Here is a 27945-nt window from a genome sequence, read left to right as displayed (position 1 = left end):
ATTTAATCCTGACCATTTCCCCCTTCGCTCTCTATCCCTCCTGACTCCTCCCTCCATTTCTGTCCTGCACTCCCTCTCTCTGCCTCTCTGTCTCTGACACACTCAAACACACGCACACATATATACACGCCCTCCACCCCCATCGCTGCAGTGTCTCAACTGCCTTGGAGCAAACAAGAGAGGATATAGAACACAGACGTTAATAAGACAGAGAAAGAGGGGAGCTGAAAGAGAGAGAGAGAGAGAGAGAAAGATGTACGTGTGTATATGTGTGTGTGTGTGACCCCGTGAATATGAGGAAGATATGAAGATGAAGCAGCAGGACTAAAGGTGGATTGCACACTGCCTTTCTCTCCCTGCAAGGGCTTGTCTGCAGTATCCTTTGTAAATGGATGCTGGCTTGTGAACACGGTAAGACTGACTACTCTCTCACAAAGCTTTTTTTTTTTTTTTTTGTAATCACCGCTAAGCTGCCCTGCTTTGGACACACAGGAGGAATGAGATGCTATTTCATGATAGTGATTCTGAGGAGGGCGAGTGTGTTTTCCTGATAAAATGGGGAAGGTGATGTTCAGAGATGGCACCAAGGCAGGCAGCCTGTCCAGTCCCCTCCTCCACCCTGCTAGCTCTGTGCCAACGGACGTTGCTATCTTATGTTGCAATTTGACTCATCATCTCCCCAGAGCATCCTTGATTCTTATAGAATGCTTTTATCTCAATGCAGTGCTTAGGTCATGTAATTACTGTATGTAGGACAAGTAGAGGATGCATCAAAGATGTGTGTGTGTATGTGTGTGAGTGTGTGTCTGTGCTCTGTCCATAATCTATGAAATAGAAAAAAGGGAAAATGAGAGAATAAAAGCACCATCACACACAATCAGGTGTTCAGTACTTACAACTGGCTTCATGAGACAGTGAATTTGAATGTGCAGTGGGAGGTGTACAAATCCCACGGAGCCTGGCTCTGCAGGCACTGGGATAAGCGGGCAAATTGTGGCCCAACAGCGGCATAGAGGATTTGCCAGCGGAGCTTGCTGTCTGCTGTTCTACAGGAGGAAATTTACATTGACAGTGATTAATAATCTGGGGCCGGGATTCGTTTGGTTCATTTGTGTCTAGCTGTTTGTGTCTGTTTATGAGTGTATATGTTGATGGTGAGAGAGGGGGAAAGAGGGAGAGAGCAGAGCAGTGGTCATCACTCAGCAGGCAAAACGAGATGATTTGTTACATTTTATGTCTCAACAATCTTTCATATTTTTGACATAGCATTGTCGACTTTTTTATTTTTTTCATTTGGGGGTTGTGACGGGGTGTGTAGCATCAGGAGAGCATGTGTATTTGTGCATACTGTATGTGTGTTTGTGTTACATGCTTGAGAGAGAGGGAGATAGAGAGAGAGAGAACCAGTGCAGGGAGGGGTCGAGGGGCTGGGGGGGTTTAACAGTAGGGAGGCAGATGGGGCAGAGGGGCGGAGGTTGATGCAGCAGAGAGCAAGAGAGAGAAAGAAGGAAAGAGAAGATTTGGAACAGATTGGATGAAGGGGGTGGGGGGTTGGGGTGGGGGTGGGGGGAACAGTGATAATTTCACAGTGGTAGAAAAACATCGCTTTTCTGAGCATGTGACACAGAAAGAATGCTGGATGTGTCTGTGATAGTTCCACCGGCAGCTGCTCACGCCGAGGCCCTCAGACATCTGTGAATCAAGGCAAAGATGGTGGATAAATTCCTCCTTGCCTTTATCTCTTGAGCGCTACTGATACCAAAAGCTATCAGGAATATTAGATTGATACTTTTGCTGAACCTTCTGTACTACTGCACCATTGGGGTTTGTGAGAGAAAGTAAAAACTTGATGGGAATATTGACCGTTGTCATAGTGTAATGCTGACAGATGGGGATAAGCCTTTATGGGTAGCTTCAAGTTGAATTTGCTCTTCTTATTCAAGAAATGTATTTACATCTTGGAAGCATGTAAATATTAGCAAAGATACATCCATATATATCATGTTTAATTTCTTTCTGATCACTTTCATATCCTAAATGACCACTGTCAAAAAGAAAAAAACTAATTAATTAATATCAATGTATTTTTCAAGAAGCAGATGACTGAAAATCCATAAATCTAACGTTACATATTAAATGTAACGTTAGTTAATGAAATATTGGTTTAATCATAACTTGTGTTGTTATTTGAGGCGGTAACCAAAATCTTCATGGTGCCATCTCAAGAGAAGATGCATGCCATGCTGCTGCCATGTCAGTTACTGGAAGAAAAAAACAACTGTGGCCTATAATAAATTCAAATAACATTTTGCAGATGAGACTGTCTGCATTTTGCACCCACAGTGTGGTGCATCTTTGTTGATTTTGGTCCAGACGTGATCTTAATCTCCTCTCAGTATTACTACTACAGTCTCAGTCACTGGTTAGTAACCATAAGAAGACAAACCAAGGACACATGCACTGTGACAAAAAGCTCTAATCATCCCTGCAAGCTGCACTAACATCTGATTCGTCTTTTCATTGAAGCTGTAACAATTTTCAGTTCTCTCTGCAACGTGTCAGAAAATGTCAGAGGTCACTGATGACCTTGGCTTTAAAATGATGGATGATGAGGTCCGGTGTGAAATATAAAGGTTAATCACATGCTTACATAATGGGCCTTCACCAAGTTTCACACACAAACATCTACATGTGCACACACTGAAAAATGTCATCATACTCTCATACAGACCATTCGAGAATACAAATGAGATTGCTTTGATTTTGATTAAGTGGTTTTGTTAAGCCAAAATACACAAACCCTAACCTTACATCAGTCGAACAGGCATCACACAAAGCCTCTTCCAGCATCAACAGATAATGCTATGTTCTCTTTTCGCTGAAATAGTAGCATGTGGTATGCTCCCACTCAGATAACTTTTATGTGTATAAAAATGAGAGCAATAGTGTGACAAAACCTATGCTGAGTTGACCTCCTTCTACCTCTTTTGTTACTTGCTACATCCAATCTACTGGCTGACATAATGGCAGGGGACAGCAGGGACAGACTTGGTTTTAAAGTGACAGCAGCTATTGAGGTAGCAGCTCATGCACTGAGGAGGCCAATGTCAACGTCCGGTGCACTTTTAGCTATCTTTAACCTTGTAGGTGAGCACACCACTGACTTGGACAATTAAACTCAGCTCTATTACAGTTAAGTACCAAGGGGGCCAAGAGTAGTTCCCTCAGCAGCCTACTTAATAAAATTATTAATCTAAGATGTCATTTATTTCCTGGAAAAGGAGTAGCAGAGCTATCACATAATTCTTATACATTTGCTTAAGTGGATGTGAAAATTCACATGAAAACTGATCTTTAATGCCATGCAGAGACAATGACATATCCTGTTAAACCATAGAGGAAGTATGTATCTTTTAAGTCCACGTCTGTCAGTTGCTTTGTCACTGTATGTCAAGGCAGGGCAGGGCATTGCTCTGATTCAGCTGGCTCAGCATTTGTGTTTGTTTTGGGTCTTTAATCCTCGCCAGGTACTGGGACAAAGTGTCATCTTGACACAAATGGCCGGAAGACAGTTTTTGGCAGCCATTTCTTTTAGGCAGGCGCTGATGTAGAGAGGACTAATAAATTACTTAACAAAAGTTAACACAGTGCATCAGTAAGGAGGGCTGTCAGTTGAATTGAACAAAATCTTAGGGCGGGGTTCTGTGAATGAGTAAGGATTAAGTTATCTTTTGGTGTTACATAAAACAACATCAGCTCAATTCATCCCTCTCTTTCTCTTTGCCCTCCTTTCTCATCTTTGCTGGTCGTCGCGTACAGGGGCCTGTCTGTTTTCCCGAGGCCGGTGAGTGAGAGGGTCTTACTTGCAGCACTCAAATCTGAGAGGGCAGAGTAGAGGGGACTAACAGAGCAACTTTGTGTTCCACTGCACACACATAACAGCGGTCATATGACAACAAGGAGGTGGGGGGGGCATGATGAGGGAGTGCTAGGGCCTACTACCCACTGGTAAGGGATGTTGGTCTGTACTGAAAGAAAAGAGTGTCTGTGTGTTTGTGTTTGTGTGTGTGCGTCTATGCATGGATGCACGTATATGCCTGCATGGCCTATGTATTGCATTCTGTGTCAATACAGGCTTTGTGAAATACTGCCAAAATAAAGTATATAGCAGAGCAGTTAGCTTGTTTTGATGAAGGCATGCAGGGCTGCTTTTCCATGGAAATACCTAAGAGTAGAGTGAAGCTGCTGGTGTACGTCAGTGACCTCTACAGTCCACTGGCACCCCTCCTTTCTACATTTACAATAACTTTTTTGCAATAAATAACAGAATATGGTAGTGTCTGTGCTAGTGTGCTCTTGTAGAGTTGTCACTTTTGAGTTTAACATGCACTATAATTGCCTTTCCCTGTTTGAGCAGGTGACATTTTCTCATATCTCATCTTTCTCATATCTCTCCCCTCCCCACGCAATACACACAGTAAAACAGTGCTACAATTGTCATCTGTTTGGGTGTTGGCAATACAGCAAGGTTATATATATTTAATTCTAGAGGTAGATTTAGTCTTTTCATTCATCATTCATCATTTGCTGTAAATCTTGTTAAGTCCCTAATGCAATGTCAGATATTTTTAACTTTAGTATTATCATTATTATTATTATTATTATTATGTTTCACTGATCATTGTTCTCACAGCATGTATTGGTGGATTAATGGCTGTCATATTGTTGCATCTGTTGCAATACGAGATATTTTTCTTTTCCTGTTCCAGTTATCAAACGAATAAGCCACTGCTGATAATGTCTATGGGTTGTAGAAGCCTGAAAGTGTCCGTTACCCACAATTTCCTTCAGTTGCATAAAGCATTTATTTTATCTGCCATAACCCAAGTGAATATTGAGAGTGTTTTTGAATGTAGATTAGAATGCCTACAGCACAAACCTGAATTGTTTTGATCTACATAATATACACTATAGTGAGGGAAATTCTTTCTCTAAAAGCCTAAAAAAAAAAAAAAACATCTACATGCATCAGCAGCAAATGTGCAAGAGATAGATATCCAACAGGTCACACGTGTACTCACATTTGCGTGTATACCATTACACACACACACACACACACACACACACATATACACACACACGAGACTCCAGTGTCCACCTTGTGCCATCTTATCCCTTCACATCAGACAGCCTACCCATAGCTCAGCCTGTGCACAAACATGCCATTGTCATCGCTGGCTGGCCTTGTGACTCAGTGTGACCCGCTGGATTGGAGAAGGGGGAACACAGCCATCGAGATCAGGAACGTTAAACAGAGCATTATCACGAAAAAGCATCTAGCATACAGAGGCTTCACCGCCCTCAACCCCCTCCCACCCCATCTCCACCCTCTAAACAGCCCACTGTTTTGGGTGAGTATAAAGGAGAACACTGCCCATCATTGTTTTCCATAATGAATGAGTACTGTCCTCACATGTGTACAGTATACAGGCGTCTTTCTCTGAAGTCCACATTCAGGGCAGCACGTCAGGAAGCGATAACACAAAATGTTGACCAAACAATTGTGAGAGCTAAATGAGGAGTTTACGATAACTAGGTTTGAACATAACATTACATATAGAAATTACTGCTAAGGGGACAGACAATTCAGTATTAGTAGCTTAAACCAGATTTAGTTTAAACTCCCAGATGGTTTGTACATTCATAATGAATAGACGGATTCATACAGCTGGAAAAAGCAAATGTGACATGCTATAATGCATGTGTCCTGAGCTGGGAACACTTAAGTCAAAGTGCTTTTTTTTTTTTTTTAGATATGATTTTTTTTTCTCTTTTAAGGAGCACAAAAATGATTGCTATACACTGGTGTATAAAATTGTTACTGATAACGAGTTGTTTACTCTGGGTCTTTATTTGAGGTGTTTGACTTTCTTCACCAATAAGTCATTAACATTGTCCATCTACCATGTTACTGTTTGGCTTCTCTTCTTCTTTCTTAAAAGGCTGTCTATGGGTGCAGTTGAGACTCAACCATACAGTAAATGTGGAAGCTGCAGAACCAAAACAATTCACTAAAAGAGGCAAAAATATAGAGCTGAAGAGAAGGGTGAGAATTCTACATGATTTCAACAGTGAAAGAGATCATTTTTACATTACAGAGAATTATTCGTATCAAAAGTATTGATTGATACAGGTTTAGGTATTTTGCATTAACATTCATATTAGTGGTTTTAGGAGGTTTGAGTCTAGCCCCTCATTTCTGAGCACAAAAAACCCTCTGATTGTCTCAGCCCATAATGACAAACTGTGGCAAGAATTCTGGGTAATCCATTAGATGCAATGTCAGCTGACACATAATTTCGAAGCGAAGGTACTATCTGACATTAGAGCCTCTCAGACACCTCCCCCCAGGAGTCTTCTTGTAGAAATATCCCAGACAGACGGTTGCTGACAGGATCATACTTGAGAGTCTCTGACAGCCCATTTAAATGTGTCTTCACTGCATAAATGTGGTTAACTAGCTTTCCTTTACCGGCCTGAACGTCAAGGCCCGCTGCTTGTTCAATTTTCGCTCTATGGTCAAATCTACTCTCAGGAACAAATGATATACAAGGAGGCAGAATTGTGTTGGAATATAGGCTGGATTATTAAAGGAAACTGAAGGCTTGTTCTGCATTTTTACACAGCTCTTTTAAGATCAAATGGTAAATCTTGCACAAAGTGTACAAACTGTTGAATAGTGCTGATGATCACTGCCTGCGACCTATATCTCATATGATTCTGACGCAGGATCGGGCGACCACAAAGCTCTGACTCATCACACAGAAGCAGGCCTTCTCGGTTGGAATATTTCATTTATTTTGTTCCACTGAGATATGCACAGCAAAGCCTGCATTTTGGTTTACGTGCAACAAGACACACAGTATATTTTTAGAGGCATCATATGATAGTGTTATCTACAGGATCTGTGTTAGTAACTGTCATTGGGGTGACATTGATCTATCATTCTGCTGCTAGAAGCATGAAATTGACTGTCTGCTTTTTGTCCCAGATTTCACAAAATTTTTGTTGCAGCACGTCCACTGTATGAACTGCACACAAAAACCACTCAGTACAGTGCCCCGCAGATCACCCACCTATAATTTAAAGCTTCTTTTTGTGCTTTGGTAAATCAGAAATGTCTCTGTAAACATGATCTGATTTGTGGAGCTGGATCTCTGCCTTGAATGTACTACATACAACTCAACACTGATTACAGTAAAGAGTCAATTGTCAATTCAAGTCAATTTCAGTTTGGAACAAAACATCCACCCTATTTGCTACAGTTACTTAATCAGTTCAAAATGCTATTACCCATTTGTTCTCAGTGAGCATTTATTTATACAGTTAATATGGTGTGGAAAAAAAAATATTGGGGATATTGGGCAGAGTGAAATCACAACAGCCCTAAAATGTAAAATGTTCTGGATTTTCATAGATTAAGTTTATAATCTCTGAAGTAGCCAGTTCCATCTTATCAAAAACTCCCATCATGTACAGTATAAGCTGCCAGATGTAAGAATTCCTGGAAACCTTACAAGACTGGTAACATCTCCGGCAATACTTTCCAGTAGCTCTAGCAGAACTGATTTAAGATTCCTCTCGGCTCTACTCTAAGGCAGTGGGCCTAAACAGAATGCAGTTGGGATAAATGAGAGCACACAAATAAGGGAGTATGATTAAATAGCATACTCTCTTATTAGATTGGGTTATATAACTGCTTGCATTGCTCCTAGCTAATGTGTTAGTGGAGCTGTCTGTAAAATATTTACTTTTACTCTTTCACAAGGCCCATTTCAATATCTTTTTATTATTTTAGACTCAAATATCCCACCTTAAGCTTGAATGTAAATGTTTTACAGCAAAGCAGTTATGCTATTTTTTAAATCTTTTTTTTTTTTTTTTTTGAGTTATAAGAAAACCTTGGTTATTCTGAATCACAGCTGAAGCTATTTACAAAGTTCTTACAGTCAGGTTATGTGCAGATGTATGTGTCAAGTTTAGCTGTATAGCTGAGCGATGTTGATTCAACTATTTGGTCAATTTTGAGGCAACTATTTGTTGTGTTGCTGAACATCAGAAACCATAAATATGGCATTACTGTGAATAAAACACCTTTACATATGGCATAAATGCAAGTAACTTATTATGGATATGCTTTTTATACAGTGTATATTCCATACTCCATACATATAGTAGGCCTATGGTAATATAAAAGCATATATCAAGACAATATGAAATCTCTAAGCATAAACACAAATGCCCACATACAAACTACATGCATTGTATATATCACAGGATATAATATTTTTCCAACCCTTTACTTTCATGGGCATCTACCTCACTCAAATAAAGTCTCAGCATCTGAAGCCAGTGGAGCTAAAAGTGAGTGAGCTTTAAAGACTTGATTTGAGTCATATGTAGCCCATCAACCACAAAGATGTTGTGGTCCATGGTGTTTAGCATAGCACTGCAAAGATTGAAACCTCATGTCTTCAATCCAAAATTGAATTTTTCTTTAAAATAAAGGTAAAATCCAATATTTCTTCCTAATTTTTGTTGTTTTGGTTTGTCCTTTTACATTAATCCTTGTAAGGTTGTAATCTTTTTGCTTTTCTGACCATCTGTGCCCCTTTTATGATTCTCTTGGAAGAATTGAATTACTGTAATTTTTACTCTTGCTTGTGTTGGCAGTTTATTCATTTGGTAACATAAAATTATTTCAGTTCAGGCAACCAGTAAAACTGTTTTCAAGTGAAGCTAATATTAGCTCTATTTGTTGATTCAGTATTCAGTCACAAAGAAATATTTTTGTGGGGTGTGATGTCTTTTAAAATGTGCAAATTGAAAACTGGAAGTCGTGGGAATATTTACCCTTACAGTGCTCTATTGAAAAGGAAGTAGCTGCTAGAACATGTCTGCTCCTGATTAAATATTTAAAAACCTCCAGTGATTACAGCCTCAAGACTATGATTGCTTTGTCAATGACCAACCAAGCACTGCTAACATATATATCAATATGTAATATTTATATAATACATATTTATAGCACTGTAACTGCTCTGCTATAAATACTTTTTTCACCTTTTGTAGTAGGTGGCACAGTGCTGTGAAACTTAAGTGTACCCTTTCTGAAGGAGTGCTGTTTACATTTTCTGCAGTGGCAGGTGATATTCTGATAGTGCATGTTTCAACTATCAACAGTATCATTACCACAGTTTAAATTTCTCATACATGTCAAAGAAATGCTAACATCCATGGAAATTTCACTAAACCATCAGCAGGTGTGCAGTGTTGATGCTCCGCCGTAGCCCGATAACATCAACACAGCTCTGAATGATCTACACACACCTGTGAATGTTACCCTCACCTCCCCCTGTGGGGCCAACAGCCTCATTCAAATGCACAGATCAACTTCAGTGCCTTTTTATCATGTTATTTTATTTGATTATGATGTAAATCAACAGTCGTTATTCTTCCCTGTAAGTCTTCGGCCTGTTCCTCCCTGGCACATTTCAAATCACAGTCCTGTGTAGAAAAAAATGCCAACAATCATGTCTATGTGAAAGAGGATTAGTCTGCCCGAACATCCGTTTACCAGATTTTCTGTTATATATGCCTTCATTTGGGAATTAAAGCTTTCCATGTATTCCTTTTTTTTCTCCTTTCAACTAAATCATCAACTGTCCCTCAAATGCCTTTTCTGATTTCTGTCTACATCTGCAACCTTGTGGTGGCAGTAAAAGCTGCTGAAGACAACAGTAGCTGAGGAAAGCATGCCTTGATCACCTCAGATTTTCTCGCTAATGCATTGCTTATTCACAGCCTCTGTGGCAGCACATAAATTAATAACGTCTCTCCAGCAGTCTCACTTAGAGGCCTTCTCTGCTCGACCGGGCTACTCTCTGTCCCAGGAATCTCACCAGGCTGTGGGTTTTCTTCTTTTTTCCTTTTTTACCAGTTGATTTTCATACACCTCTTAGTTTATCACAGCACAGTTTGTATTTCATCCAAAGATTCAACACTTCTACACAATTTTGAAAACAACCACTATGAATACAGAACTGAAGTAATTACATATGGCTGGTCTTGACAGGCGCCACAAAGCTCATAAATATCCGATATGGCCCAGAGGTTTGATCACAGTTTCACTCTAACTACTTAATCTTGACACAATAGTAGGATTTAGTACAGATCTAGGGATTAGCTACTGTTTCACTCCTGGGGTTTTGGATATTATTGTAAAAATCACTCTGCTAGATTCCAGTAAGACTCTGACACTGTATATGGACACTGACCAGACAAGTCTTTCAGTAACCTGTTTGTCAGGCAGCCAGTGGAAAGCTAGTCAGAAGCAGGAAGCAACCTTTCAGCCACAGAAACAGCTGCCTTTGGATGAGAAAGCATGAGCGCTGTGCAGCTGATCATAAGGCATGTGAGCTGTTTTATTTTCTGTGTGCATGTACTGTATGTTAGTTTTGCTGGAGGGACTCTAGCCACTGGAATGCTTCTTTATGCAATGCCAACATCCACCAGTAAGACAGAGATAACATAGTGCTTTCTGTTAGTATCTATATTATAATATAAATCACATAGTGCGAGGCCAGGTGCAACCACTTCTATGCTGTATAAAAAAATCTGTCATCCAGTATGAGAAATCAGGTACCATGTAGGCAGGTCTCCGTCCCTGCATCCTCTTCTCAAGCCCTGCTGCATGAATGATGGTAACAGACAGAGTTCAGTGGGCCTGTTAACCCATGGGTCATATGGATATGAATTACAGTACAGTCATCACAGAGTCACATTTCCCTAACACCATACTGTTCTGAATAGTCACGGTTAAATCGGCCAAACGTGTGTTTCCTAAAGAATACTGGATGTAACTGCAGCAGTGTTTTTCACTCACTTTCCCAACACAGGTGTCAGTCCCCAGGTTGCTGCTCATTAGTCCTTGGCCTGCTTAGCTGTGATGAACGAGCTATTTTCTTGCTTTAGTTAGTTTTGATGTAAATGGGTACTGGTTAAGTGCTTTATAAATGAGAAATATGATTGCTTGCTGGTCCCCTGTTGAAGACAGTTATCTATGACTGGCAGATGTTGTGAGGTGCAGTGTTCTTGCTGCCGTTTCCACAGCAGGTTTATTCTCACTGGAGCACCTCATCCGATATCTCTTGAAATGCAAGCCTGCTGACCACAGCGCTGACACACAAACCTGCACACCTCATTCATAAACCATTACAAGATGACTAAAAGCACACCTGTGCCTTTCACCCTTCTTCTAACAGCACACACTTTTGCTTTTCATTCATAAAAATTACACAGTTTCTGCATTTGTTCTTCCTCATTTCTGACACACCTGAGCACAAGTAGGACTTTCCTACATCTGCTTATCTCATCATTACAAGCACACACATATATAACACACACACTGTGCCAGAGCATCATCTGTTTTCTCCACTCCTCTGGCATCAATTGGTTTGATTTAATTTGATTTAAATCACATGTTTTCAGCAGCTCAACAAGATTGATTTCACACCAACACACAGATTTCTCATGCTTGTATAGCTCCTTAAATTAGCTCCTATAAGGTACTACTGAATGTATGCTTATGCTTTAAAATGACTGCATTGACCTGAAACACTAAGTTTGTTGTTACCTGCTGATGCGTTCACTCAGTCTGTGTTTCTGCAAATATACCAGCCAACTGAGCTTTCATTTCCTCTTTTTAAAAGTTATGTTTTTGATGGCTGTTTGCATATGATCATTTTGACACTTGGTCACTGACTTCATGAACATTTCAACATTTTTTAATCAGGTGGTAAGTGGCTAGAAATTCAGAAAAAAAAATCCACATTCTTTAAACACATAGGCCATTAACCCTAACCCTAGCCTCTAACCATAACATTCAGCCTCTGATGTATTAGAATTACCACTCAATCTAATGTGACTGACCCTAATTTTAATAGCATTTTCATGGATGCAATAACCACAATGGGGGAAGTTAAAGAACGTTACACAACAGAAACACAGTGACTACATGTACTCATCTCTAATAAAGGCCATGCTTGTAATTATTTGCAGCAAGGTAAATTAATAATAGGTGGTAAGCACCTGGGAGAGTGATGGAGTGAGAGCCAATGGGCCGTGTGCAGCTGAAGCTGTGAAGCAAAGACAGGAGAGTGACCAGGCTCAGTCTCATCTTGGCTATCACATTACCTCAGCCCTCATGATACATCAAAATGCTGGCCTCTCTCCGTGGCCCCCCTGGCTTTGGCTCCACTCATTTACTCTTAAAGTGGCACGCATCTTTTTTGTGCCAGAGCCAACTGTGTGATAGCACAGGTGTCCACTTTTTCTGGAAGACGGTTTGACATATATGAGGATATATAAAAGTTAGGCCAGAAGAGGTAAGCCTGAAAATATATCCTTATAGAGTAAAGATGATGACACTGGCGACATCATGTTAAGTCCTGCCATACTGATGGTATTTTGTTACTTCCATAGTCTACTGTTTGTCATAGATTGCATTCAGGGCTATTGCAACTTTAAATGACAGAATAAGCATGTTTTCATGCTGCAGGCAGTTTCTTAATTAATTTTGTTTATTTCTTGTATTTCAAAGTTTCAGGCATTTTATCCTGCTGACTTATACTCTAGTTATAAGGGTGTAGGTAAGCAATAGATCATGTTTTCCTCTATAATGTATAGCACAGGGAATATAATTAATACAAATTTAATGTCATAATAATATATACTGCTGCTATATTTGTACTGCTGGTACACAGCCTCCTTAGCAATTATCCAAAGTGCTATAACTTCAAACGGTGTGGAAATGCAAGTGATGCATTACTTCTGAAATAGCAAATTGAAGAGACTTCACACGCAGCTTTAATGTGTTTCACAGGCTCTCAAAATCAGTGATGTGAATTAACCGGTTTGGCTGGCTATGCCATTTTGAGAGGGTAGTCAGGTGCCTGAAGCCAGGAAACAATGCTCTCCACTCTGTTTGTGTTGTGATGCTTTGTTATGGCTTTGTTTTGCTCTGTTTGTCCTCTCTTTTGAAGAGTGGATGTCGCTCATCGTGCTCTGAGAAATGCTCTCTCTCCTCTCTCTTTCTCTATCTATCTATCTATCTATCTATCTATCTGACAGGTCTGCAGAGTATAGCTTCACCAACAAAACTAGGCCACAGTATGATTTCACATTTGTTACTCAGCCAATAGCATGCACCCTGTTTCAATGTGCATCTATTTATCACAGAATCCCACAGGCATTCACTGCTCCAAATTTGTTTTAAATGCATCACATACTATAAGACAGTATTTTATTAGAATTCATGTCCCCAAACTTATTAGCATTCAGTATTTGTTTCATCAAAGTAAAAGTGCTGCCTCCTGAAAAGCTAATATATCAAAACAGGAGCGGAATGAAACCAAATATTCTCAGAAATATTTTTCTTCTTTTTCTGATCACAGTGTAGAATCTGAAGGATAACATCACAGATGTTTGGAAAAGGAGAAGGGGCTTTACAGCAGTATGAAAGCATGAGAGGCACCTGCTGGTTTGAGCCTGTTATTTTCCACAGTGATAGTAAATAAGCATTTCACCTGATGTCGACCAAGAAAGAGGACAGTCAGAGGCAGTGGGGCTGCAGTGAGAATAGCAGAAGATGCTACTGGTCACAAGGAAACATACTGATCATGTTCCCTTTCAAATAGTGGAGTTTTCAACTGTTCCTATGTGTTTGACCTTGATTGTGTGTATAATGGGACTGTGTGTGTGCATGTGGGTGTTTGGCAGTGTTAAATGGATAGGCGTGGTCAGCTGAGATCTACTTTGGCTCAGAGTCTATGGTAACACTGGACTGCAGATGGAGCAAGGTAGGGTGTGTGACTACTAGGAGCAGAGATCTGAAGAGGTAGTGTACACAGAAAAAGGGTAGCATGGCAGTGGATGAATGGGAAGTGTACAGGTTAGTACGGATGTGAGTATATATTCTTTCATTGCCAAACAGTTCACTTCTATGTGTTGAGGAGATGTAAAGTATTTAATTAAGTAGTTTTGTTTCTGCAGTTTATATTAAACTAATAGTTCAATAATAGAAATTAGTTTTTTCCCAAGAGTAGGATAAGAAGATTGATATCACTTTCATGTCTGTGTGTTCGGTGTGGAGCAAAAAAATGTAACTATTCCTTTAAAGTGTGTGTTGATGACGGGACAAAAAGTGAAACTGGTCTTATTTGTTTTAAACCTGTTATTCATGTTGCCTCTCTGTCTTATGTGTTGGCAGAACCAGAGGCCTTCAGTTCTCGGGGAGATATCACACCGCAGAAGAAGCAGAAAAGATTTTATCAGGAAGCTCAAGCGAAACAGGCCAAATATTGAACTGAAGTGGATGGTTGCAGAAGCCAAACAAGGGCAACTCACCACAAGAGCCATGTGGGAGGAGAGTGAGGGGGTTTTGCTATTCACATGCATCAAGTCCAAACACTTTCTCTACTGACATACGCTGAGCATTCCCCAGCCCTCCTCCAGAGCTTTTCCTCAGGGGAAGCCCCTGCTATGAACCCCAGCTCCCTTGGCTTCAGCAGGCAGTCCAACTTCAGTGCCAGGCGCTGTGTGGGCATCCCACAAGTCTGGGTTCTGCCCACACAGGACTCACAGACTGCCCCTGAACAAAAAGAATGAAATACTCCTGAGTCACTCCTCTGTGTGGTGGCTCTTCTGTCTAGTGTTAAATTGGCCTGTTGTAAAGTTTTGTCTGCCTCCACCCTAGCAAGCTCCTACCTTCAGTGAAAACCCTTTCCAGCTCCTCCACCAACTCCTTTACAGTCACCGCTTCGTTATAATTTGCTTTCACACCAAGCAGCAGCACGAGTTCCTTTGTGCTCACCACGTGGTGGAGGACCATGGGATGCCGTCAGAGCTCGGAGGAGAAGGAAGCGGCGCGGCGCTCACGGCGAATTGACCGCCACTTGCGCTCAGAGAGTCAACGGCAGCGGCGTGAGATCAAGCTACTGTTGTTGGGCACCAGCAACTCAGGCAAGAGCACCATCGTCAAACAGATGAAGATCATCCACAGTGGAGGCTTCAACCTGGAGGCATGCAAGGAGTACAAGCCCCTCATTCTGTACAACGCCATCGACTCTCTCACCCGCATTATCCGGGCCCTCACCACCCTCAAGATCGACTTTCACAATCCTGATCGCGCCTACGATGCCGTTCAGCTCTTTGCCCTCACAGGGCCGGCTGAGAGCAAGGGGGAGATCACTCCAGAGTTACTGGGGGTCATGAAACGTCTGTGGGCTGACTCAGGGGTCCAGGAGTGCTTTCAGCGATCCAATGAGTACCACTTAGAGGATAACACTGCCTACTACCTGAATGACCTGGACCGCATCTCTGCTCCTGAGTACATCCCTACTGTTGAGGACATCCTACGGTCCCGTGACATGACTACCGGCATTGTGGAGAATAAGTTCACCTTCAAGGAGCTCACCTTCAAGATGGTAGATGTGGGTGGACAGCGTTCAGAGAGAAAGAAGTGGATCCACTGTTTCGAGGGCGTGACTGCAATCATTTTCTGTGTCGAGCTAAGTGGCTATGACCTCAAACTCTACGAGGACAACCAGACGGTAAGAAAAATCTGTTTTAAAAGGGCCCACATTTTCACTCACAGTCGGTATATGCATATTAATTTGTGTATGCATAAAAAACGCTTGCATGCAGCAGCCACTCACTCTAATTCAGTAATTTGAAGAGAGACAACGCCCTCACAGCCCAATTAGCACAAATTATACAAATATTCTCGTGTTAGTTTTTACACCATTTGTGAGAAGAGATGGAACATTTATTTCTAACCACAGGCTTACATAATTTAAGTGGCAAGAATATATCTATTATGTGTGACAAATAATTCTTATCAGATTTACTGAAATGATTTTCAATACCAGTGCCACACAAGTCATATTTTGTATCAAATGCTTTAACAGTTCTGAGAAGCAAAGAGAACACAAGTCTGTTCTGCTGTGTCACTTCCTCTCTGTACATCCCCGTCTACAATACATCCACCATGCTGTGGTTTCACAGATTGTGTTTTTCCTCCTATCTTTTCTTTGCAACAGTTTTTAAAATAGGGACTGTCCAAAACTGATAAGTGGTAGTTTCAAAATCATTTTTTGGAAACTGTTGCTTGATACTGATACAAAATAAGGCAATACCTGCCCATTTTTAACAAAGAGGAGTTTTGACATTGAATGTCATTGCAACAATTGTATTGCAAAACAATTATTCCCTGCATTTTATTTCAGTCAATCGAGTACATCATGTCTGCCATGTTTACTTTAGTCTCTTTCCTTTCAAACCTTATCAAATAAACATAGCATTGTGCTCAACACACTGACGCCCAACTGTCTAATGGAGACAACTTGATGGGAACAAACACACAGCTCATTAGCTCATTGAAAGATTCTTATACCATCACACTGAACAGCTTATCATTTTAAGTAGGAAAACAGACAGGCCTAACCAAATATGTATGAGCGTTAAAGTTCACCTTCCTAAGTAGAGTGTTAAGTCGACTTTGAATTTAACAGGTCTCCGGTGTAGGATGCAACAATGTAACGCTTTAATTCCTATGCAGAAATAAATTCTTTAATCAGATTTAGGGGTCAGAAGTTGCATTATTGATCTTAGATCTATAGAGAGATAGTCATTATGGCATAAATAGACTCTTGACTGGATTCATGAGCAGCTACCCTTTTTAAGACATAATTGCAGATGGTAGTTTTCCTGATAACCTCACAGGACCACTCAATTCAATCTTTAATCCTTTTATTCTGATCCTAAATGATTATTTGCAGTTCATTCAGTTTTGACTGATGAATAATTTGAAAAAAAAAAATTTATGGTCCTTATCCAAAGATCTTTGGCTGGGGGCATGAGTGAACCGATTTTGTAGAAATGGGTGAAATGCATTCACTCTGCCTTAATGTAGCAACAATCAAAGCCACTTTAAATCTGCCTGAATGAAGAGAGTGGCCAGTGTGTTATCTCCTTTTTCATGGCTATGGAATTTGAACAATTTCCTATCCATAGCATATCCATCCTCTTATCTGACTGTTTTGGAATAGCTGGGTAGTTATGGCTTTTTTGATAAAGGAAGGACAACAGTAGATACTATTTTACCTTTTTCTGACTAGGACAGCTATGAGGGGTCAGCTATGTTCTCTTTCTTCACAGGCACAATTACATATTTTTCCCTGAAGAGGTTTCAGTATCCAGGTTCACCTTGATGTCTTTATACAGTCTTGACTAGAAATAGCTTGAGAACAGAGGGAACTTTGTCATCCCTGTAACTGAACTGGCTTGATAATTCATGGGTTACCCGGATAAAACAGGGTGTACACTGTGCCAGGTTGGAACATGAAATCAATTAGTTTTATAGGTTAAAAATAAAGTCTGAGGAGAAAAATGCTGTAAGGTGTTAATTGAGTTCACAGAATGAAGTGTGAGGCTGTACCTGTGAGAATTAGCAGATTGTGAAGGCACTGTGTAGCAATGGGAGTTCACAGGTACTAGAAAAAAACAACTTTTATTATTCCATGATAGGAGAGGAAGAAGAAAGCAGGGGATCAAAAGTGTCAGAAAGACAGACACAGAAAGTGTCTGCCATAAATCAAAAAGCATGAGCTACACATTTCAGTGTGTTTCTGCTAATTTATTTGCATTCATTTTTATAGCTGTTGAATCAATGACTGTCTTTACAGTTTTGTGTGATTTAACACATGAAGCTGAGCTAAAGATTTATATGAACACTCCAACAGGGTTTCTTCAGTTGTTTGATGGTGAGGGTTTTTTTGTTTGTTTGTTTTAATTAGAAGTATCAACATTAATGTTAGGGGTGATTTTCAGTTCCCTGACTGTAACATGCTGCCATATCTGATTCAAGTGAAACCCTTTCACGAATAGCCCAGCTTTGTCTTCCCACTAACTGCATCAAGACTCAGCTCATTACATTTTGTACATTTTACATGTATTTTGAGGCATTTTAGATATGCCATCATTGTCTGTATGTTGTTGCTATGGTGGAGTGTCTGTGATGAGTACACATGCATAGTGTTATCCCTCATTACAAGATTGAGGCTATTCACATGTAGTCACACGCTTTTCTTGTGTGAGGGTAAAAAAAAAAATCCTTAAACAATTATCTATGTATTTTAGAAAGCACTTCATGAATTCAGGGTGAGAGGTTAGGGCTTACCCCAGCATGTAACTAGTTATGGGTGGGGTACATCAGGAAAAAGTTGTCAGTCTACCATCCTAAGTCTTGCTGTGAGGCAACAGTACTAACCAATGGACCACATCAAATAGTTGTTCTTGTCAAAATTACTGATGAGAGCATGTGCATGAATGAATCCACTGATGGTCCGGCATTTCTAAATGGTTTTATTGTATGGGTGTGGCTAGGATGTTAGACATATTCGGTGCAAGCCACTTGTATTGCGACCACACTGTGAGACCAAACACAGGAGGTGCAGAGGCCCAGCATGAGGGACAACAAACATATAGCAGCATACAGTTAGTGTTATAACCCTGTGTATGTTGCCACTGGCAAACTAGAGGCTCATTGTCAAAGCTGTGTACCAACTGTGTCCTACAGCAACTCTTCCATGGTCATCTACATGTCCCTTTCCACAACATATTATTCCAAATGTTCCACATCTGTTAGAAATGTGGGCATTAACTTTCACAGCATGATTGATCAATATTAGTTATTGTATTGTATTATCAGCAATGAGCTCATATCTTCTGGCTTAAAGAAATTGGTTTAAAAATGCCAAACGTGAGATATTAATACAAGAAATAAACAAGTAGATTCAATTGATGGCAATAGCACAAACTATTCATGATTTTCAAGGTATCAAAACAAACACGTAGGTGGTTAAATGATTATAAAATCCAGTGTGTAGGAGATTTTGTAGGGCATAGGGCTAAACTGTAATTAGCAGGCTTTAACTTCATTGTACAGTAGGTGTCTCATAATAGAGAGAATACAGTTTATATCCTTAATTATCTAGTTCATATTTTACTACTAGTAGAATTATATCTACATACAATATTCAAGGGATTAACAGAATACACATATGGCAGATATGTGCATAAGTGTATTAGGACACTGGGCTTATCAAATGACCTACAGAGATGATTTACTCACACATATTTTAAACTGAATATCACACAATGAATGGGTCATGTATTTAGTATGCCAACTAAATTTGTAAAGTTGAACCTGTACTTGTACAATAACACAGAAACTCTGAACTAACTCGTGGCAGTTACACAATCATGCAGTAATTTCTGACATAATATATGCTGCACATTTATACAAAAGCCCAATGCAGATTCATGAAAGGAATGATGACCAACATGCAGATGAAGGTCATACAGGAAATCAGCCACACCCTTATAAATCTACAGGATCAGCGTATTGCAGCAGTAAATCTATACATCATATTCGCTTTACACCTAATCTAAATGTTACTAGATTGTGTGTTGCTGTTGTTAAGTGAATTCCTGCTTCTTGGAACCACCCGCTTCCATAACCACTGTCAGCTGACACAACGCTGCTGAACAACCATTATCTAACACACAGTCTAGCCTCTACATGCTCAATACATCTACAATGTGAGAAAGAGAAGTTTGTACCTCTGTACAACTTAATGGGTAATACAAGTGCAGTAAAACCCAATTTGGTTTCTATTAAACTGGATTAAGCATCAGTTGTGATTAAGGTTAGGACCTCCTTGACTGAAGGTCAGCACAAGGGGAGGGTAAAGGATTGGGTCATTAGTCTGATCCTGATTCAGATGCAAAAAGAAAATTATACTGACAAGCTACTGTAGTACAGAAAATAGAAGAAAATACTACAGATTAAAAAACATGGAGGACAGATTTTATCCATTTAGAATAAACAAAGCAATATACAACACCTCCAAATAAAATACTCAAAGAATATTAACAGGTGACAGTCACAAAAATGCTGAATCCATCTGTACACTAGGCAGAAAACATGCTTCTAACACACTATTAGTTTTGCCAATAGCAAACATGTCTGATAGCATGTCCCATGCAAAGACAAGGTAACAAGTGAATGTATTTCTCAGAAATCAGATAATCAGATAACTAGGCCAAAAAAGTCAGCAACATTAAACAGACTCTGATCTCACAGAAAATATTTAGATATTTCTAATATTTCCATCTGATCTACTCAGCCTTTAGGAACAAGAAATGAACAAGAAACAACTGTAGGACTAGATTTTTCACATTAAAACATACAACCTCATCCTGCCGTTTAGGCTTTACAATTATGTAAAAGTAACGCACATGTTAGTTTAAACCTCCTATGATATAACATCTCAGTAATGTTGCAGTAAATTTGTTATAGAAGATACATATATTATATGCAGTTATTATGATTACAGTTCATATGTTGTTAAGGACAGCTGTAAATGTAATTAGTTTTAACTGCCTCAGCGGGTGGTAATTTCCCTCCAGCATCAGTTACTCTTTGACTCAATGAAAGCACTGACATCTGGTCAAGACAGCTTCCTGACTTCATGTGAGCATAATATGAACTTGCCAGCAAACATGTCTATAACCTTCTTTATGTTAGCACAACCACAACTAACTCAATAAGCACAATGTATTGTTTATAATTACCATATATATGCATGAAAAACTCTTGATGTGAAACATAATTTGCAATGAAACAATCCTTTAACAATCTTGCAACAAAGACACTGATTCAACTTTCCAGACCACAGGTGACTCATCAATTTCAGTTCAAGTGCAACTCTGACTCATCTTTTTCTTAGTCTAAGTTGCAAGTACTGCAAATCTGTGAACCCAAGTAACATCATTGGTGATGAGCATGTTCGAATAGAAGCTCCATGTCTTATCTGATGGAAAACAACACAACCTGACTGATTATGGAAGTTGAATGGGATAGCCAAAGGTGGCAAAACTTGGCATTTGTTGAAAAATTCAGTCTTACGACTGTCATTAGGAATTTAGAGACATTCATCAGTTTTTCTGTGCATGCACACGTATGATGGTCACTGATCAGTGGCTGAAAACAGTCTGCATACAAAACTGTTTCAGTTGCTCTGAAGGTCCTCATCAGAGGAAAAGGCGTTGCTTTGGTAATGATAGCTTGTTGTGTCCATTGATCATCTTCATCATCTTAACATTCAAAGCTTTATACAATGTCACATAAGCAGAGAACAAACTTCATCCGACCCAACTGATGCCGCTTCAGTTTCAATGCACCAGCTCACACAAGACAGAAAATACACCATAATAATTACAGTACAACATTTACCCATCAACCCATTCCCTGATGCATTTTCCCTGTCCCATCCCTGTCTTCATAATGAATCGTTGCTGTGGTTACTGTTGCTTAGCAACAGGCCAGTCAAATGCTCCTAATCCTGCGCTGTTGACAGTGAGCTGTGACTAGGGAGGGGAGGATGAGAAGGGGAGAGGAGGTGAGGAGAGAGGAGGGGAGGGGAAGCGGGGGGTTGTACAACAAACAGCAGTGCTGGAGAGAATAGATATGAGGTGTATATGTACATGCATCTATTGTGTGCCTGTGTGTGTGTTTGTGGGTGCGTCATTATGAATGTGTAGTGCAGGTTTATATGCAATAGCTGTGTCTGAGCAACCGCAATGAATTCTGTGTGTATGCGTGGAGAAAATGAAAAGCCTAGATGTGAGGCTCGTGGCTGTTTAAGCTTGTGTTAGCCAAACATCAAGGCAGACACTGACTGCAGTGTCAGCTCTATTTCTATTGTTGCAATTATTATTTTTTATTTATCTCTTAAACATAAATTAATTACCTGTCACACAAAGACAGGTATTTTATTAATGGTGTTAAGTAGACGCCATATGAACTGCTCGAGTGTAAAACGACAGTTTCCCTGATCAATGACTCTAAATCACACCGACTGTTATTCAGAAATGCACAGACAGGTGTCAGACCTGTGTTTCAAAATGTATTCAGGAATATTCTCCCTCACTCAGCCACAGCATCTTAACCGGCTAATGGGTTATCAAAGGCATTACTACCATGTAATTGAATTGCTCCATATGACATAATGGTGTTTTGAAAAAGAGCTTTCCAGGAAATGGAACGGGACTGCTCAAAGACACACAAATGAAATGTCATGCTTTTTTGCCAATATTTTCCTAATCAAAATGTACATGCTCACATAGGTTTCAACAGATCCCCTTTACTATCTCACTACCGCATTTCTAAATGGTAAAAGCAGTCTAAAAATGTAATGTTTATTCAATTCAGACCTACTTTATGAAAGTTTAGTGCTTAACACACAACTACTACAACTATCCAGGTTACATGTAGAATTAAGTCAGCTCAACCACACTAGTCTCCTTTAATCCCTAATAGTGTAACATAGCTATAATTGTGTGTTTGGCTTATAATGGAAATAGAATCTGATATTGTATTATTCTACATCATACTCAGATTCTTGAGCATTACAACTACAAACAAATAAAGATACAACAAATGTGAGCTTCAAAAGGCCATGTACAGCTGGACGCTGCCCACAACATAAACATCATAAAATTAGCTGATAATCAAAAAAAAAAAAAAAAGATTTACATGAGAATCGAGCAGAACAATAATATTATGTACAACTGTAATGTGTTTATGTGTGTTTGTTTCTCGTCCAAACCCAGCAGTGTTGCTGCCCACAGTAAGAGACATTAGTAATTAAACAGGGATGGAGAACAGAGAAGGAGCAGCCTGAATAATGTAATTCTCAGGTACAGCAGAAACAATATGGTGACAGAAAAAAAATCATCTTGGTAGATCAGTGCAAAGCACCCCTTCTTGGGAGGCAGTGACATTTAAAATGAACCTTAATGAATTAGGAAGGAGTGGCTGCACACTTAGGTGATTTGTATTTATAGGAAACAAAGCAATGACACTGGGATGAACTTCCTCATTAATACTTAAGCTTAATTAAGGCCTGTGCCTCTGGAGTACTCTGACAGGAGGAGGTGAGGGGGAAAGCAGTGTGTGTGGGTGTATGTGTGTGTGCATGTTTTCGCATCTGTGTATCAGTGGGTGTTTGAAGCAAAGGAAGGGGGTCTGCATGCTTTAGTGCTCCTGGGTGCCATTCTCCCCCTCCTCCCACTCCCCATTAAGAAACTCTTACTGTACGAGCGCTCTAGTGGCCAGGTGAAGAGACTAGAGACTCAGGCTGGGCTCAGCTGGCTGTCTTCTGCCATACTCTCTTAGCAGCTGGGCTCTTGTTTTGACACCCTGAGAAGAGGAGGAGCGAGGTCAAACAGCCTGACATGACTTTTTGCAGTGTACAACATTTAGGGACCAGCCTCAGTCCCCGGGGACATATACTTTTACAGAAAGGAAAGCTTATGTTTGAATCACATCGGGTAACAACATGTGAGAGAAGGGGAGTGATAAAGACATTTTAACCCTTCTTTACAGAACTGGGGTCTAGCAAATTCTGCAAACACACTCTTACGCAATTTGTGTTGAACAAGACCTCAATTTATTTCCTTCTTCCATGTGGTGTCTCATTTTAGTTGTTTAAACAATGAGCTAATTTTTTTTAATAAGACAAAAAGTCTTTTTAGAGAAAATGTATGCAGTCTCCACTGCCTTGTTTTCAGTAGCTGTAGTTCAACAAGCCTCAATTTATGTTTTTGCATAACCTCTGCTCCTTCAACAGCTTTCTTTCAGAGATGCATTTATAATGGACTACTCTGCCAAATTTGTCAATTAAGAGGGCTCAACATACTGAAAGAACAAATTACTTGTTTATTTGTTAAGACGCTAATTTTAAGAGAAAACATTTACATTTTTTAGTAATTACTTATTAGACAGAGGCAGTTTTTTATGGAAATAAATAGTCCAACATGGTAATGTAATCTTTTAAACCTATATTAGCTGCTGTTAAAACCATGTTGGAAGCTGTATCTAGGAGTTGCATTCAGCTTTGGTTTCTCATAACTGTAGCCTTTTCATCATTATCCAGAAATAGTGCACTTACACCACTGAATAATCTGGGTTTATTGAATCTGCACTATGATTGTCTAATCCTTCGCTATTCGCCGCAGTATCTTTTTTTCATGCTGTGCAGATCTTGTGATTTGCTCAGAGCATCATGTTGTTTCTGAAACCTTTTAAACAGCAGTCTTCCATCTGACAACCTCCCAGTCACAAGCTACTGGCCAGTCGCCACATGCCAGCAGCTGCCATGAACAGATCAACTTTCTTTTTCATTCTTTTCTCTTATACATTCAACATTGCAAAAGTGTTGAGGAGGTACACAGATGCATTCATGCGCACACATCCACTCACACACACACACAAACACACACACACACACACACACACACACACACACACACACACACACACATTTTTCTGTTGCACCACATCCATATTTTACCACAATACAACTCAAATGAGAAAATTATTTTCAAACACTATTCTAACATCTCTGTTTGAAAGAATTTATTCTTTGGAATCAAGTGAAAGCTCAGACATCTATTTATAAAGTTAAAGGCTGACGAAGATACCACAGAGCCAGAGAAGTAATGGTGCACTAGAAAAAACTACGTTTTTAGTAGATTTTAAGCATTTAAATGAACCCTTATAGTAAGGGAGACGGTAAAAGGGAGAAGTCAGTGTTGTTCTTATTATCCTTCTGTAAGCTTTTACAAGTCCCAGTGGCTGAGTGATTCTGTTGTGACAAACTGTATAAGGTCAGACCAGTCTGTCCACAGTGTAAACAGCCTGTCTGTCGACAGCCTCTGTCCCTGTCTCCACATGATCCATTCACATTTTCACATAAAACAACCACTGCATATTATACAGATCGTGAGATGTTTTCTGTAATGAATAGAAAGACTGCCTTACTGTAACCGATCAATTCACAGTTTTGGACATGGGGAAAATAAGCAGTGATAAGAGACGTAATCTGCTGTTTCACAGGAGAATGTGAGAGTTCAAACTCAGGTCTTCATCTGTCTGAGTCTCAAGTCTCTGTTGACATAACAGAGAAGCCGTACCTTTGGCTAGTCAAGTGGATATCTGTGACGTGCTAGATGACTAGACCTCTTATCTTGTCTTCATTTTCATCCTGAAATCATGCCATGACCTTACATGGTCTATTTTTCTCTCTTTAGTTTTGCCAAATCATATGATTCTGGTTGTGTGAACGAGGTCTGCTAGTGTAATAATTTGGGCTTATTCGGGTTATTGTCTCAAAGTAAATGTTACATTTCTCTTAGCGTTTCTTTTTTTTCCCCTCATGGTCTGATTTTCTTTTTACTTTCTTCTTCTTACAGAGCCGTATGGCTGAGAGCTTGCGCCTGTTCGACTCCATCTGCAACAACAACTGGTTCACAAACACGTCGCTCATCCTTTTCCTCAACAAGAAGGACCTGTTGGCAGAGAAGATCAAACGCATTCCTCTGACAGTGTGCTTCCCTGACTACAAAGGTCAGAACACCTATGAGGAGGCAGCTGTCTATGTGCAACGGCAGTTTGAGGACCTCAACCGCAACAAGGAGACCAAGGAGATCTATTCGCACTTCACCTGTGCCACTGACACCAGCAACATCCAGTTTGTGTTCGACGCTGTCACGGACGTGATCATCCAGAACAATCTCAAGTACATTGGGCTGTGCTAGGACCTGACGCAGGGTGTGGGGGGAGGGGGTTTGGGGGGTGGGTAAAGCGGGCTGCTTGGCAGCAGTTGGCCCGCCATCAGGTTGGATAAACAAAGGCATGTCAGTATGCCTGACAGTTTATCTCTTTGAAGAGGTGCATCAGAGAACTGCAAAGGAAATGAGGTGGTAAGATGGTCAGGGATAGACAATTCTGTAGATTAAACTGTTTCATTTGAAACAACAGAGCTGATGGGCCCTGGTCAAGATGGGATTTTTATCCAATGTGTTTGCACTGAATATGAGTATGCAGAGACACCCAAACATACACACCAACACACAACCTTATGTTTGCTCACACACGAGATCAACAGTCAAGCACTTGTTTGACAAGGCAACACTGGAAATTTTAGACAGCTACCCCTACCTGCCTGCCAAACCTGAGACTGAGTAGTAGGCCTGTGCTGGTGGTTTTTGGTTACTTTTGTCTCCTTTATTTGCCTGAGTCAATTAATGCTGCTTTACAAGATGAATTTCGACAGAATCAATGTTCTCTTTTGGATTTTCACCCTAACAATGGTAACCAGTAAGCGCACCTGATGAAATGTAGAGACAGCCTGTATTTCTGGGGGAAAAAAAAAAATGTCAGTAGACATGATGTCACAGGGTTTCTGCCTAAAAGAGGAAACTGCCACAGCCTAAAGCTGAAGTGACATACGTTTTCTACACACTATTTCTGTTTTCCCCCCTGCTCGCCTCTCTAATGTTGTTCTGTTCTCCACTTTCTTTTCTCTTTTTTGTGCTTTATTAAAAAAAAAAGAATATGTCTCTCAAACCTGCCTTTTATAGGAGGTTACTGACTTATATTACCAGGAGTGTTAACGCTTGGTAGAGTCAAAAGTATTCTTTATGATCATTCCAGTTTCCAGCAAGAGACAACAAAAACAGTGCCAAGATCAGTTTGTAAATAAATCAGATACCATCCATTACGTTAATTTTTTGTTTTGTTTTGTTTTTATGGACAAATACATTAAAACATGCATGATTTTGTTACTTTGGGATACTAATATATTTTCTTTGGGTTATGTTCCTTTTTTCTTAGGTTTAAATAATATATTCCCAAAAATATATATAAAAGTCAAACACTGTGTACGATTGTACAGTTGTCAGAGAGGAATCTATTGAAAAGAGTTATATCAATATAATAACAGTGATTATGATGTTATGATGATGATGATGATGATGATGATGAAAAAGATGATGATAGTGGTGATGATGACAAGGAAAACCTCACTACAAAGTTAGCATGAGAGGAGACAGTGGATCAAAGGAGAACAAGACTGTAGAAAAATATGAAAATGAAGAAGCAAAACCTTCAATCTTCCTTGCATTACTTAAGTGGAAATTGTTAAACAGTCAGTCAGTATGATATGTAAATATACTGTAAGGTACACTCTTTGTTCAAACAAATGAAAATAAAGGTTGAGTTGGGATACTGTGAGAGAGAGAAAGAGAGAGCGAGAGAAAGAGAAGGAGGAAAACCCCACTCCACTCCTCCTCTTACCCTTTCTTTTAAGTTCAGAGGGTGATGTGCAAACAACTCAGCTAAGGGCTTCAGGCTTGACTTGGGATGTCCACTTCAACAAAAGACAAAACAATTAAAAAAAAAGAAATATTTAAAAAAAGGACAACAACTATGAATAAAACAACTTATGCAAATTTCCATGGTGTAGTAAATGTGTTTTTGGGTGTTTTGGTCAAAAGGTGTTTTCAGTGTGTTTGGGATGGGAATGTTCACAGATGATAGACTGCCACTGGCCCTCCACACCACTAATTTTTGTCATTCTTTTATAATTATGCTGCATCCAATAATTTGCAACCTGGAATAGAACATACTGTCCACAGTCCTTGCCTCCATCCTCTGTGTCTGAAATCATGACATAAAAAGTGTTTGTCCTCACCATACAATGTAGCCACTGGGGCAAGAATAATGCAGACATAAAGTATGCAATTAAATTACTCCTGAATGAACTTGGCCTATGTGTGATGGGGTGACAGCAAACAGTGCCACACAGATTCACCTCTAATTAGTGTATAAAACCCCAGCTAACCCCATGTCTGCTGGCGGGGTTGTCAGAGTCCCCAAATACAGTATGTATATGTTATGTTTTGCCATTTTTAGTC

The 27945-nt window shown here is 39.8% G+C and overlaps 1 protein-coding gene and 1 long non-coding RNA gene across 3 annotated transcripts in view; one reads left to right on the top strand and one right to left on the bottom strand.

Annotated features, from left to right (window-relative positions):
* LOC108879283 (uncharacterized) overlaps positions 1 to 27945 on the bottom strand; it is a 39459-nt gene that overhangs the window by 3616 nt on the left and 7898 nt on the right. Inside the window, exon 2 of the long non-coding RNA XR_001960318.2 lies at positions 23280 to 23386. This is a non-coding gene — a long non-coding RNA (uncharacterized LOC108879283). The remainder of the gene's footprint in view (positions 1 to 23279; positions 23387 to 27945) is intronic.
* Positions 89 to 27792, top strand: gnaz (guanine nucleotide binding protein (G protein), alpha z polypeptide). 2 transcript variants are annotated; one of them, XM_018670513.2, is made up of 3 exons: positions 89 to 411; positions 14330 to 15671; positions 25441 to 27792. In XM_018670513.2, the coding sequence occupies exons 2-3, from the start codon at positions 14949 to 14951 to the stop codon at positions 25783 to 25785; spliced, it is 1068 nt and encodes a 355-aa protein (XP_018526029.1). In that variant the 5' UTR covers positions 89 to 411; positions 14330 to 14948; the 3' UTR covers positions 25786 to 27792. The 2 variants fall into 2 exon arrangements, with proteins under 2 accessions (XP_018526029.1, XP_050928839.1); XM_051072882.1 differs by lacking the exon at positions 89 to 411 and adding an exon at positions 13903 to 14011.

Source organism: Lates calcarifer, linkage group LG9 (assembly GCF_001640805.2).
Source record: "Lates calcarifer isolate ASB-BC8 linkage group LG9, TLL_Latcal_v3, whole genome shotgun sequence".
NCBI classification, from domain to species: Eukaryota; Metazoa; Chordata; class Actinopteri; family Centropomidae; genus Lates; species Lates calcarifer.
Note: the sequence above shows the minus strand (reverse complement) of the source record. Positions and strands in the feature narration are given on the sequence as shown.